Source organism: Cebus imitator, unplaced genomic scaffold, assembly GCF_001604975.1.
Source record: "Cebus imitator isolate Cc_AM_T3 unplaced genomic scaffold, Cebus_imitator-1.0 Scaffold621, whole genome shotgun sequence".
NCBI classification, from domain to species: domain Eukaryota; kingdom Metazoa; phylum Chordata; class Mammalia; order Primates; family Cebidae; genus Cebus; species Cebus imitator.
Genome location: NW_016107936.1, coordinates 325,688 through 342,089, shown reverse-complemented (window position 1 = coordinate 342,089; position 16,402 = coordinate 325,688). Strand labels below are relative to the sequence as shown.

The following is a 16,402-nucleotide window of genomic DNA, read 5'->3' as shown; positions in this document are numbered from 1 at the left end:
GTGAAAAACCATCTCTACAAAAAACTACATATAAAAAATGCTGGGCGAGGTGGCTCACACCTGTAATCCCAGCACTTTGGGAGGCCAAGGCAGGCGAGTCACAAGGTCAGGAGATCGAGACCATCCTGGCCAACATGGTAAAACCCAGTCTCTACTAAAAACAAAAAATTATCCAGGTGTGGTGGTGTGTGCCCCTAGTCCCAGCTACTCGGGAGGCTGAGGCAGGAGAATTGCTTGAACTGGGGAGGCAGAGGTTGCAGTGAACCAAGATTGTGCCACTGCACTCTAGCCTGGGTGACAGAGTAAGACTCCACCTCAAAAAAAAAAAAAAAAGAAAGAAAAAAACATCATATTCATAGTATAAGAATAGAGGAAAGTCTTGCCCCTTGACTCAACTTGTGTGATAACAATGTGTAATCATTGGTGTTTTACAGCATAACTGTAAATGTGTGACTGTTGGATGTGGCTGTGAAGCCAGCCTCCCCTGAAGACCTGACAGGGTCTCCATGGGTCCTTATAGAGAAATTAGGAACTTACGGAGAAATGACAAAGCCTTGAAATCCAACTGCTGTGTATTCCATGAGATAGTGTTTTCCTTGTTCTAAGATTGTGGTGGAAAATGAGCAGCAGTGAGTTCATTCAGCAATTATTTTTGAAGTGCCTTCTCCATGCCAGGCTCTATTCTTGGCACTTGGGATGCATCAACCAGGAAAGAGCCACAAGCTCGGCAGGGTGAAGTGGGTGTGTGTGGCAGAAAACAGCATAATAAGTAAGTGATACACTGTGGAAGAAAGACAGAGCGTGTTGAGGAAGATGAGGTGTGGGGCATGGGGGGGCGATTTCTGACAGGGTGGTGGGGGGTGCTCTTGAGAGGGCAGACTTGGGTAGGGATTTGAAGGAGAGGAGGGGAGGAGGGAGCTGGCTCCTAGGTTGTTAGATGGGAGGGCGCACAGCACATTCAAGCAGGGTCGAGGAGCCCAGTATGGCTGGAGTGGGGGCGGGGCGAGGAGATGCTGTAAAGAAGTTGGCTTGGCAGTTGGAGGAAGCACAGAGAAGGCTTCTGGTTGTAGTAGAAGCCGGGATGTGGGCCAGGCACAGTGGCTCACGCCTGTAATCCCAGAACTTTGGGAGGCGAGGCGAGCGGATCACCTGAGGTCAGGAGTTTGAGACCAGTCCGGCCAACATGGTGAAACCCTGTCTCTACTAAAAAAAAATACAAAAAGTAGCTGGGCACAGCGGCAGGCACCTGTAATTTCACCTACTCAGGAGGCTGAGGCAGGAGAATTGCCTGAACCTGGGAGGCGGAGGTTGCAGTGAGCCGAGATCGCACTCCTGCACTCCAACCTGGATGACAGAGTGAGACTCAGTCTCAAAAAAAAAAAAAAAAAGGTGGGGATGTGAGTATTCTTGGTAGTGAGAATGGTTGGGAGTATGATCTGGAATGAGTTCTTCAATTTCACTGGTGGGTGGGTACAGCTGAAGCTCAAGTGCGAACACCGGACATTGGGAGAGGGCCTTGAACAGCGGCCTGAGGAGTCCTCCACGTTGCTTCTGGAAGACTGGCCTGGGAATGCTGTGCTGGATGGATTGATGGAAGGAAGATGGTTAGGAGAGAGCTTATTGCTCAACCAGTGGTGTGGCATCCGGAAGGCAAGGGAGAACACTGAGTCTCTGATATATTATGGATAGTGAGGAGGGAGAGGAAGGATGACTATAAGACATAAGCACATGCATAGAAGAGCAGATGAAGGGAGAGGTCATGATTCATTTAACTTAGACATAAAGCGTCTCCAATCAGGAGTTACCTGGAGGAACATTTAAGCTTTTGCCAACTTACTTTGGAATCCCTTATTAGTAACAGTAAGAATTTTGGTTCCAATGCTTGTAACTGAAGTTGTGAGTCACTCCCACTGGAAATCATTAGAAGAAAAGGAATGGGTGTTGGAAACATAAAAAGAAAGGCATGGAGATTTTGCCCTGAGAAAGGAAGAGGAGGGAAAATAGAGTTGATTTCCTTTTCTAGCAAATCGGCGATGGCAATTATTAGTAATTAGTAATAGTGACCAATAGTTACTAATTTACAATGAAGAGAACGTCACCATTTTCTTAGCTTAGTGCTGTTTTGTGAATGTGAAAACAATGAACAAGCCTAATTAGTATTAGGCTGGCCCCAGCCTCGGTATGCCTATGTTTTCCCAGGTTTCCCAGGGACCTTTCTTCCATGTTGGTGCAGGAAGTCAGCAGCTGAGTTCAGGCAATGCCTTCTCTCGCTGAAAGTGGAGATGACCGTAATTATAGTTAACATTTCTGAGCAGGCACTTTGTGCTGGGTTCAGTTCAAGACACTTTTCCTGGGTTAACTCAATCTCACAGTGTCTTGTAAGGTGTCTTACAAAGTAGATGTGTTATTCTCCCCATTATACAGATGAAGAAACTGAGCAGATTGGTTCAGAGTCTCTTACCTAGAACTGTTACTTGTTGTATTGAGATTATCAAAGGTGAGTGTACTGAGAATACCAAGGAGAGAATACTGAGAACCAAAGATGATACTGGGTGTGTGTGTGTGTGTGTGTGTGTGTGTGTGTGTGTGATGAGGTGTATTTAACATTTTGGGGTTAGGAAGAAGAAGATAAATCAGAGAAAGGACATGTTTTCTGCAGGTCCACATTTCTTTACCTTCTGGAATTCAGTGAATTCTGCATTCTATTAGCATGTTAACACAGGTATAGTCAAGCTAAGCTGGATCTATCAGGGAAATTAAAGTGACAAAGGAAACAGTATCTAATTGACAAAGGAAACAGTATCTAATTGCATTCAACTTATAACTTAACTACAAGTGGCCAGTTGATTCTCTCCTGGTCCTGAAATTGTCCCAGAGACCTTGCACATTCTGACTAACTGCATTTTCAAAATTGTGTTCGCACATCATTAGCACAGAAAACCTCTCCCTTTGGTAGTAATTTGAAGTCTCCTGTCAAAACAACTGGAGCCTTATCACAATGTGTCATTAGTTCACATTCATACTGCGTGACCCTCCCGTCTTCAAGGCGGTGAAAACAGGCTTTGAATTTGCCTCTTGCCTCCCTCATTTTAGTGTGGGAGCTCATTTGAGCATTTATTGCCCAGCTCAAATGCCAAGAAAACTGTTGCCCACAGCTGTTGCATGCTTTAGGCTACAGCTGGCCACTTGCGCATACATTCATTTCTGGGAAACTGCCAGTGGAATGGAGGCTGGTGAGTGCCCGGAAAATCTGGCTTCAGAGAATTTGTCCTGGGAGAACAGGATTGAAGAGCCTCTCTACCCTGTGAATGTTGGTTCATGATCGGAAGTCTCTTCAATGGAGTGGTTCTAACATGGAGAGTTTATTTTGAGCTGTTTTCTGGAAATCTCTGCTAGATCATGAACCATGTTTAGAATTATTTCTCTGTCTAGCCAGGATCTTACCATAGCATTTGACTCTAAGAGGGAAGATACCTTGACATTGCTACAAACACTGCTGAGGCTCCCTTGGGACCATTCCGTGGTGTCAGTCTTCTGTATTCCTCGCTGCTGGGAAGACTGAGGAGGTTTATAGGTGCCTCTGGGTGGGGGGAGAATCGGGTTTCTCAGGTGGGTAGGAGGAGGAGCCCCTCTGAAAGATGACCACTAAGTAAGTTTGCAACACAATGAAGGAAAGAAAGAACAGTGTTGAGTAGCACCTCTAGCTGGGTCATTGCCATTTCTAGCCTTGCTGGAGAATGGACTTCTGGGAATTTGGGACATCCCAAGCTTCATGACTTAATAGGGGCTGGGGCTGGGCAACCCGCATCTGTTTCTCAATGGGCTGGGTCACATATCAGTGGGGGCATGTGTACCACTGAGCCTGAATAACCACCTAGGAGACAAGGTGGAGTTGTCTTGGATCACAGATGACAAGAGCATTCCCCGGTGATGACACGGAGCTGTGTGCTTCCAAAGTATGCACGCTCAGCTGGGGCCTGCAGGTCTTTTGCCTGGAGTAATCACTTCCTTGCTCGGTTTAGTGGCTGTCCCAGAGTTGAACACACATAGTCTGGGCCATGGCCAGGCTGCAACGTCAGTTGACATGAGCAGATGTTCAGGTCCCATAAAGAGGTGAGTGTCCATTGAGGCCTTAGCTCTTAGAGACAGATGTGAGGGCATTCTGTAAAGGGACGGATGGTTGCGGGAATGCAGTGAGCTCTTAGGACACGTGCTCTTGAGAGCTGGTCTGTCGGGTCTCTGCCTCTCTCTTCGTTACCCTCTTTTCATCTCCTTCTTCCCCTTTCTTCCACTTTCAGGTTTTAGCTTTTTGCCAGGCAGGTCAAGGCAACTGGATAAACAATTACTGAGCTTTTTCTGAAAGAAGCTAGAAGAGCCATTGTTGGTAAGAAAAGCGGGGAGGCATGGGATTGATTTTTTTTTTTTTTTTGGAGGCAGGGTCATGCTGTGTTGCCCAGGCTGGAGTGCAGTGGTGCAATCCTGGCTCACTGCAACCTCTGACTCCTGGACTCAAGTGATCCTCAGGCTGCCTCAGCCTCCCGAATAGCTGGGACTACAGGTGCACACCACCATGCCTGGCTGATTTTTTGTATTTTTAGTAGAGACGGGGTTTCACCTTGTTGCCAGGCTGGTCTCAAACTCCTGATCTCAGGTGATCCACCTGCTTCAGCCTCCCAAAGTGCTGGGATTATAGGCATGAGCCACCACCCCCTGCTGGGATTGAATATTTAGACAGAATCTGAGCAGGCGCTACCTGCAGCTGAGCATGAGGTCGCTATACAATAATGGAAAGCAGATTTGGAAGGATAGGTTTCAACCTCCCATCTGCCACCAACCAGACTTGTGATTTTCTGAGCTGCAGGCTGTTAATCAATGAGATGGCTTTGCCAAGTCCCAAGCTCTTCTGGAGCTCTGGGAATTACAAGATGCCTGGGATCATTTCTCTTACTGAAGTCTCTCTTATGGAATAGGGATGTTACCTGTGTAGCTACATTTCCTTGTCTTGTAGAGAAGCATTTCACCTCTTTTCATTTTAGAGAAGAATACTTAGTAGCTGATTTTTTTCATGCATACCAAACCTTTTTCTGAGAAAGACTGAGACATGAAAATAAATCCAAAAGTTTGGAAAATTCACGGTCTCATCTTGTGTAACTCAGTGGTAATCCTAAATAATCAACAAGAGTCAGATTTTCTTTTTGTCTTTTATCAAGAGAGAAGCATATGGTCAGTGTCTCTGCCTGGGAGAAATGTGAGTTGGTAACAGTGTTTTCCTGTTTGTGGAGAGGATTTTTACCAATCAGCTCTAGGTCTTTCATGATCACCCATGAATGTTAATAAGCAGGAGGGCAGATAGCAAAGCTGTGGAAACAGTAGTTACAGGGGTCTGCATCTGAGCTGCATTTGTGGTTTCTTTCTTTCCCTTAAGTCCCTCTAATTCCCAGGGCTCTAAACTCCATTTGTCAAGGAGTCGATCCCTAGAAGCTCACTCAGCTATTTCCTGCTGCCGTTCTACTCCCACCACCCCTTTTTTTTCCTTGTCTTGCTATACACCTCTTTTAGCTGCTCACTTAGTATTTCTTCACGATGAAGGTAAACTTTGACCGATTCTTAGAACTGGGCTGGGCATGGTGGCTCACGCCTGTAATCCCAGCACTTTGGGAGGCTGAGGCAGGCGGATCACAAGGTCAGGAGATCAAGACCAGCCTGGCCAACATGGTGAAACCCCATCTCTACTAAAAATACAGAAATTAGCTGAGTGTGGTGGCTCCATGTGGCTCCCAGCTACTCGGGAGGCTGAGGCAGGAGAATCACTTAAAACTGGAACTCGGAGGTTATAGTGAGCCGAGATCGTGCCACTGCACTCCAGCCTGGTAACAGAGTGAGGCTCCATCGCAAAAGAAAAAAAAAAAAAGAATTAAGTAAGGATCGTGGAGATCCGGGCACAGTGCCTGTCTGGGGTCCTGTGTAGGACAGTATTCATTTGTGACATGACTCATACTGTTCCCATTTCCTCTCAGCAAAGATAGGAGCCCAGAGCATTCATTTGTATGGTAATTCAGACTATCTGGTTAGTTTCTACATGTATGAACCAGAATTAGCCATTTGTGAGCCTAAAGACCCCCACATTGGTGAAACCTCCAAACCGCATGTTACTTTGGCATCTTCTATATTGGATTCAGGTAGCATTCTCTTGCTTGGAGAACAATCAGGTTCCTTTCTTAGGCATAAGATTGTTGAGCTGTCCTATCCAATACTGCAGTCGGGATCCCTCCTTGATTACTACCATTATTTAATTATTGTTTATGGAAATGCCTGTAGGCTTTAGAGCCATTAAGATACTGATTTAAGAACAGACTTGTCTGTCTCGGATATGTTCAACTGAGAGCAGAAGCAGTTTTGGAAGTTCCCAATGTTTTTAAACTGGGAATTGATACCCCCAGTATCTTGGCAGTTGCCCCTAGCTATCACTTGGCCCAGGGGCAGCAAGTAGCCTGCCCAGGGCTCCTAGCATCCTGGCTTTGAAAGGGCAAGGTAATTGGAGAGCTCGATGGAGCTGTGGGCCCCACAGACTGACTTAGCAGAATGCAGAGAGTGAGAGGCTGCTTGTTTTCAAGAAGCGAGGCTGATTAGAGGATGAGGATTCTTGCCTGCTCCTGGAACGAGGGGCCTTGCTGGGTGAGTGGGTGAGGCAGTACCCTAGCTATCTTTTCCGTCACCCCATTATAAATGAGACTCCTAAGCAGGCCTTTTATTTATTGATTTTTAAAGGTATCAGCTGTAAAGACCTGGTTATTCACTGTCACCCCCTACGTCTGGAACAATTAACTCATCTGCCTGCAGAATTTCCCGGGGTTCAGGGCAGGCTGATGAGGCTGAGGGTGCTGGCCTCTCAGCATGGCAGCGGAAGAATCTCAGTCACTGATTTGCCAGTTCATTAATTATCTTAGAAAAATGACGAGCTCTTTGAAGTATTCCTTATTTATTTTATATTTCCTGAATATTCCAAATCGTTTGCTCTCACGAAGGGCGGGTAAAGGTTTTCTGAGCAGCTCTGCTGGGTCTGTGCGGATCCAGGAGCCATGGGGAGTGGCTTTGCCCTGTGAGTCTCCTGGGGCTGCAGAGCCCTGGCTGGACTCACAGGAGCTCTTGGGCTCCTTATCCACGTGACGTTTGTCTTCTTTGCTCTCCCCTTCTGCTCCCAAGGATGTTAATGCAGGCGAGGGCAGTGAGTTCGCAGACAGTGGGATTGAAGGGGCCACCACCGACACGGACCTCCTGTCCCGGCGATCCAATGCCACCAACTCCAGCTACTCACCCACCACCGGCCGGGCCTTTGTGGGCAGCGACAGTGGCAGCAGCTCCACCGGGGATGCGGCTCGCCAGGGGGTGTATGAGAACTTTCGGCGGGAGCTGGAGATGAGCACCACCAACAGCGAGAGCCTGGAGGAGGCCGGCTCCGCCCACAGTGATGAGCAGAGCAGCGGCACCCTGAGCTCCCCGGGCCAGTCGGACATCCTGCTGACCGCCGCGCAGGGCACGGTGCGCAAGGCAGGTGCCCTGGCCGTCAAGAACTTCCTGGTACACAAGAAAAACAAGAAGGTGGAGTCAGCCACCCGGAGGAAGTGGAAGCACTACTGGGTGTCCCTGAAAGGTGAGGCTGGGAGGGCCCTGGCTGTGTGCCAAGTGCACCACAGATGTGCTCCGTCGTCCACATACTCATGGGACGGGTGGGTTTTTTGTGGTTGTTGTTATTATATAGAATTTGCAATTCATTCTAATTTTGAAATTTTATTTTATCATGGTAAGAGCACTTCACATGAAATCTACCCTCTTCACACTTTTTAAAATGTGCAGTACAGTATTATAGACCACAAGTGCCATGTTGCAAGGCAGATTTCTAGAACCTAGTTGGGCTGGGCATAGTGGCTCATGCCTGTAATCCCAGCATATTGGGAGGCAGAAGTGGGAGGTCCACGTGAGCCTAGGAGTTCAGGAACAGCCTGAGCAACAGAGCAAGACGCCAGCTCCAATTAATTAATTAATTTATAAACTAGAACCTATTCAAGTGACTTAAGTGAAACTTTATGTCCCTTGATTAGTAACTGTCCCATCTCCACCCCTGCGAGTGATGTTATTTTGTTTTTTCACAGTTACGCTAGAGGAGTGTCTCATGTCTAGTTTCGGCGTATATGCAACTGGTTGTGACAACAGTTTAGAAGGATGAGTTTAAAAAAATAGTCTTTTTGGAATCGTTCAGCTTTGTGTCTTTCAAAGTGACAATTTTGAAGGGAAATTTATTAGCTTGAATTCTATGAAATTGCCATTTTTTAAGGTAACAAATTGGTAGGATAATGTTAATTTCATAGGATTCAACCTGATGTTAATGGAATGCATAGACCATCATGTTTAGGAAAAAGTCAGTTACTATTTGATAGGCACATTTTGCATATTTGACTGTGTGTAGGTATAGATACATGCATGTGTAGATCACTATATTTTCTGTTCATATGACCATACTTTTGTATGTTGCTATTTGTTGTCATTTTCCACATTTTTGTGAAGTGCATGTATGTAGTGTTGCACGTATCTGCATGTGTCCTGTTAGCGTAGAAAATGTAATATATTTGTGAGCTCTCTATATACATATTTTTTTGAGATGGAGTCTCACTGTGTCACTCAGGCTGGAGTGCAGTGGTGCGATCTCAGCTCACTGCAACCTCCACCTCTTGGGTTCAAGTGATTCTCCTGCCTCAGCCTCCCAAGTAGCTGGGACTACAGGCATACGCCACCACACCCATCTAATTTTGTATATATTTTTTTTAAGTAGAGATAGCGTTTCACCATGTTGTCCAAGATGATCTCTATCTCCTGACCTTGTGATCCACCCACCTCAGCCTCCCAGAGTTCTGGGATTATAGGCATGAGCCACCACCCTGGCTGAGCTCTGTATTTAAATAGAAAAACACTTCTCAAGCACGCAGAGTTTTCATCACAAGCTAGACTTGAAACAGGGTTAATACATGGCATCCTGAGTTGGATAGGTTAACAGGATTGATGGAAGGGCATGGGATGAAGAAGCTTGGGCTTACCAGTATCAAACTAGACCATTTGATACTGGATTTCACAGACTCTGGCCGCTTGGAGAACATCCAATCCTAGAGACGTGGAGCAGCCCAGAGCTCTGCTCAGTGAGGTGAAGACATGACTGTGTGGTGATGGGCAGGTGCAGGTCAACCCTTGCACAGGTAGGGTTGGTTTGGCCCCATTATTCTTGGTGCCAGCTGTTGCTCAGATGCCTGATCACACAGGAAGGGAGGATGTTGGTTAGGATATAGGTTTTGCGGTATGTGCCAGAGATCTGCAATGCCAACGCCAAAGCCGTAAGCAAGGAAGAACTTTACTTCCCTCCCACTTATCGGAAATAGACGATCTAAGGCTTGTGTGATAACTCTTTTCCTACGAATTCACTCAGGGACCCTGGCTCCTTCTGAAGTTTTGTTTCTCAGCTATTCCTAGAGCATTACCTGGGTCTGTCTCTGTCTTCCAGGCTGGAGTGCAGTGGCACAATTATAGCTTACTGCCGCTACAAATGCCTCGGCTCAAGTGATCCTCCTGCTTCAGCCTCCCACGTAGCTGGGACTACAGGCATGTGCCACCATGCCTGGCTAATGTTTTTATCTTTTGTTGAGACAGGGTCTTGCTATATTGCCCAGGCTGATCTCCAGCTTTGGGCCTCAAGCGATCCTCCCACTTTGGCCTTGGGATTACAGGTGTCGAGGTACCCGGTCTCCTGGAACATTATCTTTTGATGATTATTTGCTGTAGTGGTCTTGCCTGTGAAACATAGATGTGCATCCTGTGGAAGCATTTTGGAGAACTTCAGTGTTCTTTCTCATGTGTGACCTGCCTTGGCTTTATTTGGAGGTGCTACAGGGTTATGTCTGAGGGGCCTGGATCATCACACCTGCTGCTCTGCTCTGAGGGAGTGAGAGGAGAAGAGGGGAAAAGCTTCTTCTTTTTCCACTTCCCGCTCCTCCCCTAGATGGGTACACCACTGAACACTGCGGCCTCTTATCCTTAGCAGCCCATCTTAGCAATTTTTTGTTAATTAGTGCCAAGTTCTTAATAGCTTGATTCGAAGATCACCTGCATCACAGCCTCTCGAGGGTCTTTCTGGGTTGTACCCCACATTTGCTGAATCACAAGGTTTGGAGATGGGACCCTGGATGAGTTTATTGGGGCTGCCATAGCAAAGCACCACAGACTGGATGGTGGAAATAACAGAAATGTATCATCTCCCAGTCCTGGAGGCTGGAAGTCCAAGATCAAGGTGTCAGCAGGGTCGGTTTCCTCTGAGACTACTCTCGCTGACTTGGAGATGGCCGTCTTCTACTGTCTTCACATGGTCTTCCCTTTACTTGTCTGTGTTCAAATTCCTTCTGCTTATAAGCGCACTGTTCATAGTGGGTCAAGGCCCACCCTGTGTCCTCATATTATCTTAATTACCTCTTTAAAGGCTCTATTTCCAAATATGATCCTATTCTGAGCTAACTGGGTTTAGGATATTTGGAGGACACAATTCAGTCTGTAGCAGGCCCTTACTCTCAAGTTGAGAGCAGCAATGTTAGTGCCATAAAATAAAGATAATTAGGGCCAGGGGCAGTGGCTCATGCCTATAATCCCAACCCCTTGGGAGGCTGGAGCGGGCGAATCACAAGGTCAAGAGATCGAGACCATCCTGGACAACATGGTGAAACCTAGTCTCTACTAAAAATACAAAAATTAGCTGGATGTGGTGGCACGCACCTGTAGTCCCAGCTACTCGGGTGGCTGAGGCACAAGAATCTCTTGAACCTGTGAGGCGGAGGTTGCAGTGAGCCGAGATTGCACTGCTACACTCCAGCCTGACAACAGAGCGAAACTCTGTCTCCAAAAAAAAAGATACTTAGTTGACTTTTTTTACTTGGGACATATCAGAGGTGTTAATTTTGTTTCTGCCATTCCCTAGGAGAGTAAATGATACAGGAAGCCAGGGTGCAGGTACCTAGGTGCACAGCCCACAGGCCCTTCAGGGAAGGGAGTTTTCTTGGTGATGGAGATCTGAGTGACACATCTGTCAGAATTCAGGCCCAGAACATGGAGCCACTGAGTTCTTTGCTTCATCCTGTTGGGTTCCCTGTGTTTACTGACATCCTCGGGGCTTTGTCCTTGCTGCTCAAAAGCAAGACTTGCAGCTGACTTTTTCTTAGCAACACTTGATGACTGAGAAATAAAGAGCAGAACACCTGGGAACTGTGGAATACAGATTCCTCCCCCCTCCAAATTCTTTCCTATTAGACAAAGTAACTGATTTTTTTTAGAAAAGATTTCATTTGGAATTAGTCTCTGGAGTGTTTCCATGGACAGCGGAAGAGTGTACAGATTATGTTCCAGGGAAGATGAAGGTAAACAGACTTTCATCAGGGTGTACGTGGTTCTTGGATTTACTGCTTTGCATTCATCTTAAAATTGGGACAAGTTGATAATTGAGTAAAAGCTGATTTTAATCACCTTTTGTGGTGCTTTGTTATGGATGAATCTACATCAAATTTGAAAAAGTATAAAAACAATTACCTGGTAGGACCATACAACATCCAACAGGTGCACATTTTAGGATTTGTGAGTGTCCCCTAATTTATCACCCACAGGCTTCTTTCTATGTTCTAAAACTGTGCTAAGGTGTGTTGCTTTTTTTAGGTTTGGAATCTACTTTTCATCAGTGTTGAATTAGTCATAAAGATTATTTAGAGTAGGATTTCTCGACAGGGACACCGTTGACATTTTCTGGATAATTCTTTTGTGGAGGGCTTAAGCTCTGTCCACTAGATGCCAATAGCACCTTCCACCAAGTTGTGACAACCAGAAAGGTCACCAGACACTGCCAAGTTTGCCCCATCGTGAGAACCTCTGATTTAGAGAAAACCAGTTTCCCCTCCCAGTTTGGTTATTTCTTTTTATCTCTAATCTGTTCTAGCCTAAGGCACGGAAGTAGGAGGTACAAACGATTCTACTTTTTGATAGAAGTGTTCCTGAAAAGGCTTGAGATCCTCAAAATCTTGGGGATTTGGGGAAAAATAGAGTTGGGGCAGACTACTCTATAGGTATGTGTCTAAGTCCTATAATGCAACTTTTAAACCCCAAAGTAAAAAAAAAAAAATTAAAGAGAGCTTGGTGTGGTGGCTCACTCCTGTAATCCCAGCACTTTAGGAGGCTGAGGCAGGAGGATCACTTGAGGCTAGGAATTTGAGACCAGCCTGGATAACATAGTGAGGCCTTGTCTTTACAAAAAAATACGCAAATTAGCCAGGTATGGTGGTGTATGCTTGTAGTTCCAGCTACTCGAGAGGCTGAGACAGGAGGTTCACTTGAGCCCAGTTCAAGGCTACAGTGAGCAATGATTGTGCCACTGTACTCCAGCCTAGGTGGCGGTGGGACCCCATATCTACAAAAATAATTGTAATAAAAAGAAAAGTAACCGCAGAACTCTACTAAAATTTTCTAACAATAAGCAACATAAAACTTGTATTTTTATTTTTTTGTGACAGGGTCTTGCTCTGTTGCCCAGGCTGGAGTGCAGTGGCATAATCATGGCTCACTGCAGCCTCAACCTCCTGAGCTCAAACAATCCTCCCAGCTCAGCCTCCTGAGTAGCTGGGATCACAGGCATGCACAGCTAACTGTTTTTATTTTTAGGAGAGTTGAAGCCTCACTATATTGCCCAGGCTGGTGTTAAACTCCTGGGCTCAAGTAATCCTTCCACCTTGGCCTCCCAAAGTGCTGGGATTACAGACATAAGCCACAGTGACTGGCAAACTTTATATTTCAAAATAGCATTAGCATGGGGCTTTACCTTTGAAAAAAAGAAGCAACTGTAACTTGAATGAGTAGAAGCAGTAATTATTCAGACAAGGATGACAAGTGTGAAATCCTGATGCTCGGGAGCACCGTGCAATAAGGACTTGTAGGCAGAGACGGGGGGGTCAAGCTGTGCTAAGAGAGAAACGTGAAATGAGTACGGAGGGCATACCAGCGTGCTGCATGCCTCTGTGTGGAGGGACATGGAGTTCAACAGCGGTTCTCTGGAAATGTGAAATATTACAGGCTAGGAAAAGTTGCCCTTGAACCAGTGGGACCTTTCCATTGATCTGCATCATTCTATATTATTAATTGCATATGAGCAAATTTGCTTTACAGAGTCCCGTTATAGCTGAGTAGACTGAACGTTCAAGGGCTGTGCAGTTTACAGGAAGTGTGGCACTTGTCTTTGGTAAGGAAGATGGTGAAAATGGACTGATAGCTTATGTTGAAGTTGAGGAACAGTCCACCCTGGCTTTCCCTGAAATTGGTTTCAGTTGGTTGAGAGTAAGTGTTCAGCTAGTAATTGCTTTTAAAGTGAGCCTTGGCCGGGTGCGGTGGCTCATGCCTGTAATCCCAGCACTTTGGGGGGCCGAGGCGGGCGGATCATTAGGTCAAGAGATCGAGACCATCCTTGACAACATGGTGAAACCCCGTCTCTACTAAAAAATATAACAATTAGCCAGGTATGGTGGCGCCCACCTGTAGTCCCAGGTACTTGGGAGACTGAGGCAGGAATATTGCTTGAACCTGGGAGGCGGAGGTTGCAGTGATCCGAGATTGTGTCACTGCATTCCAGGCTGGCAACAAACCGGGACTCCATGTCAAAAAAAAAAGTGAGCCTCAAGTTTAGGTGATAATGGAGGGCATCTATGGAAGCCATCTTACCACAAGTCTTTGAAATATTCTGTTGCTACTGTCTTGTTAGTTTCACAGTGCACCTATATATGGACCGGGACTCTGGCTTCTCCCAGGGCTTTGTATGTGTGCCATCTATTTCCTCCTTCAGTAGGAGCAAAGGCATGATTGGCTTCTAGAAAAAAAATTTACAGTTGCCGGGCACGGTGGCTCAAGCCTGTAATCCCAGCACTTTGGGAGGCCGAGGCGGGTGGATCACGAGGTCAAGAGATTGAGACCATCCTGGTCAACACGGTGAAACCCCGTCTCTACTAAAACTACAAAAAATTAGCTGGGCATGGTGGTGCGTGCCTGTAATCCCAGCTACTCAGGAGGTTGAGGCAGGAGAATTGCCTGAACCCGGGAGGCGGAGGTTGCGGTGAGCCGAGATCGTGCCATTGCACTCCAGCCTGGGTAACAAGAGTGAAACTCCGTCTCAAAAAAAAAAAAAAAAAAAAAAAAAAAAAAAAAAAAAAAAAAAAAACAAAAAAAAAAAAAAAAAAAAAAAAAATTTGCAGTTAAGATATGAGACCAACAATGTATGTTGGTCTTCTTATCCTTAAAGCACTTAATGCCAGTATTATATATTGTTTTCTCCAAGGGCATGATCTGAAACTAAGTACATTTCCCAGAGTTTTCTGGTTGTATATCATGTGAGACATTGGAATGGGCTTCGACTGGACAGTGGTGACTTCCAGTCCTCACATAGTGCCAGGCACAGTTCTGACCTGGAGGACCATGTTGGTATTCACCTTGGGACAAAGTCACAAGACCCTATGTCTGTGAAGAGCCCTGTCATGAATCATTCTAAAACCCAAAGGAAGGGTTTGAGAGAACCTGAGGGCATGCAGGAAGGAATCCCAGGCAGGCTGAGAAGCTACAATTTAAGATCTTTGTTCTTTTTTTTTTTTTGAGACAGAGTCTCGCTCTGTTGCCCAGGCTGGAGTGCAGTGGTGCAATCTTGGCTCACTGCAACCTCTGCCTCCCTGGTTCAAGTGATTCTCCTGCCTCAGTCTTCCAAGTAGCTAGGACTACCCGTACCACCATGCCTGTCTAATTTTTGGTATTTTCAGTAGAGATGGGGTTTCTCTGTGTTAGCCAGGACGATCTCGATCTCCTGACCTCCTGATCCACCCTCCTCGGTCTCCCAAAGTGCTGGGATTACAGGTGTGAGCCACCGTGCCCAGCCAATCTTTGTTTTTCTTCAGGCCCATCCAAGACTTGAGTCCAAGCATGATCCCATTCTCTTTGCTTCCTGGGTTCCACGTGCTTTAATTTTTCAGCCTCTGACATGGTGCAAGTGTTAGATTCCGCTATGGGTTCTTTTGTTTCCCAGGCACTAAATACTCATGCAGACCTCTGTTCTGTTTCCTCAGGATGCACGCTATTTTTCTACGAGAGCGACGGCAGGTCTGGGATCGACCACAACAGCATCCCCAAACACGCTGTCTGGGTGGAGAACAGCATTGTGCAGGCAGTGCCCGAGCACCCCAAGAAGGACTTTGTCTTCTGCCTCAGCAATTCCCTGGGCGATGCCTTCCTTTTTCAGGTTTGTTGGGCACTTCCTTTGCAGGGCATTTCAAACCTTTCAACTGGGTACCTTCTTTTCTTGCCTAGGTGCCCAATCCTCCACTGCTTTTTTTGTAGTAGTGAGATTAATCTGTTGCTCATTATGAAAACAAAAACAGTGAATGACAAAATAGACATCTATATGATATTCTAAGAATAGGTATATTCAGAGATCTTCCAGGTGAAGGCTAAGGAGGGCTACGGGTTGGGTGTGAGAAACTCGCTCTGTTTGTCATGAGTTGAAGGATATTTTATTGTGGTCCCAGTACCATTTCTGTTGCATGTAAGAAAGGGATCATGAATTCCTTATTTTAGATATGATTTGAGCTGTCAAAAATTTTTATTATGTTCTTTTCTAATATTAATCATAAAGTAAAATAATGACATCTCAGAAATGACTGGCATCACCTAAACAGTTTTTCTCCCTCATCTGATCAGAACTTTCTACTCATCATCCTTGATTTTCAGCATTCTTTAAAAAAATATTTCTGGTTGTGGGCGGTGGCTCATGCCCGTAATCCCGGAACTTTGGGAGGCTGAGGTGGGTGAATCACCTGAGGTCTGGAGTTTGAGATCAGCCTGACCAATACGGTGAAACCCCATCTCTACTGAAAATACAAAAATTAGCCAGGCATGGCAGTGGGCACCTGTATTCCCAGCTACTCAGGAGGCGGAGGCAGGAGAACTGCTTGAATCTAGGAGGTGGAAGCTGCAGTGAGCTGAGATTGTGCCATTGCACTTCAGCCTGGACAACAGGAGTGAAACTCCATCTAAACAAACAAACAAAAAAAACCAAAACTTCTCGACTAACTGCCTCAGGATTAACATTTTCTTTGATTGGGAATCTTTTGAATTTGGATAATTGTAAAATACTCTGCAAGAACTATTTTTGAGGTGTTATTTAGGAAGCCTTTCTTTATTTGTTCTGTTGAAGACTTAATTTCTCAAGCCTTTATTCTGTGCTTCCTGTGTGCTTTGCATAGCCCTATTGAGAGTACCAAGAAGATTTTGACAGTACATCTTTTTTTTTTTTTTTTTTTTT

The 16,402-nt window shown here is 45.8% G+C and overlaps 1 protein-coding gene across 1 annotated transcript in view; it reads left to right on the top strand.

Moving 5' to 3' along the window:
- Positions 1-16,402, top strand: part of TIAM1 (TIAM Rac1 associated GEF 1) — a 240,106-nt gene that overhangs the window by 88,635 nt on the left and 135,069 nt on the right. Inside the window, exons 5-6 of the mRNA XM_037734462.1 lie at positions 7,204-7,651; positions 15,168-15,340. Coding sequence (XP_037590390.1) covers positions 7,204-7,651; positions 15,168-15,340 — 621 coding nt within the window. The remainder of the gene's footprint in view (positions 1-7,203; positions 7,652-15,167; positions 15,341-16,402) is intronic.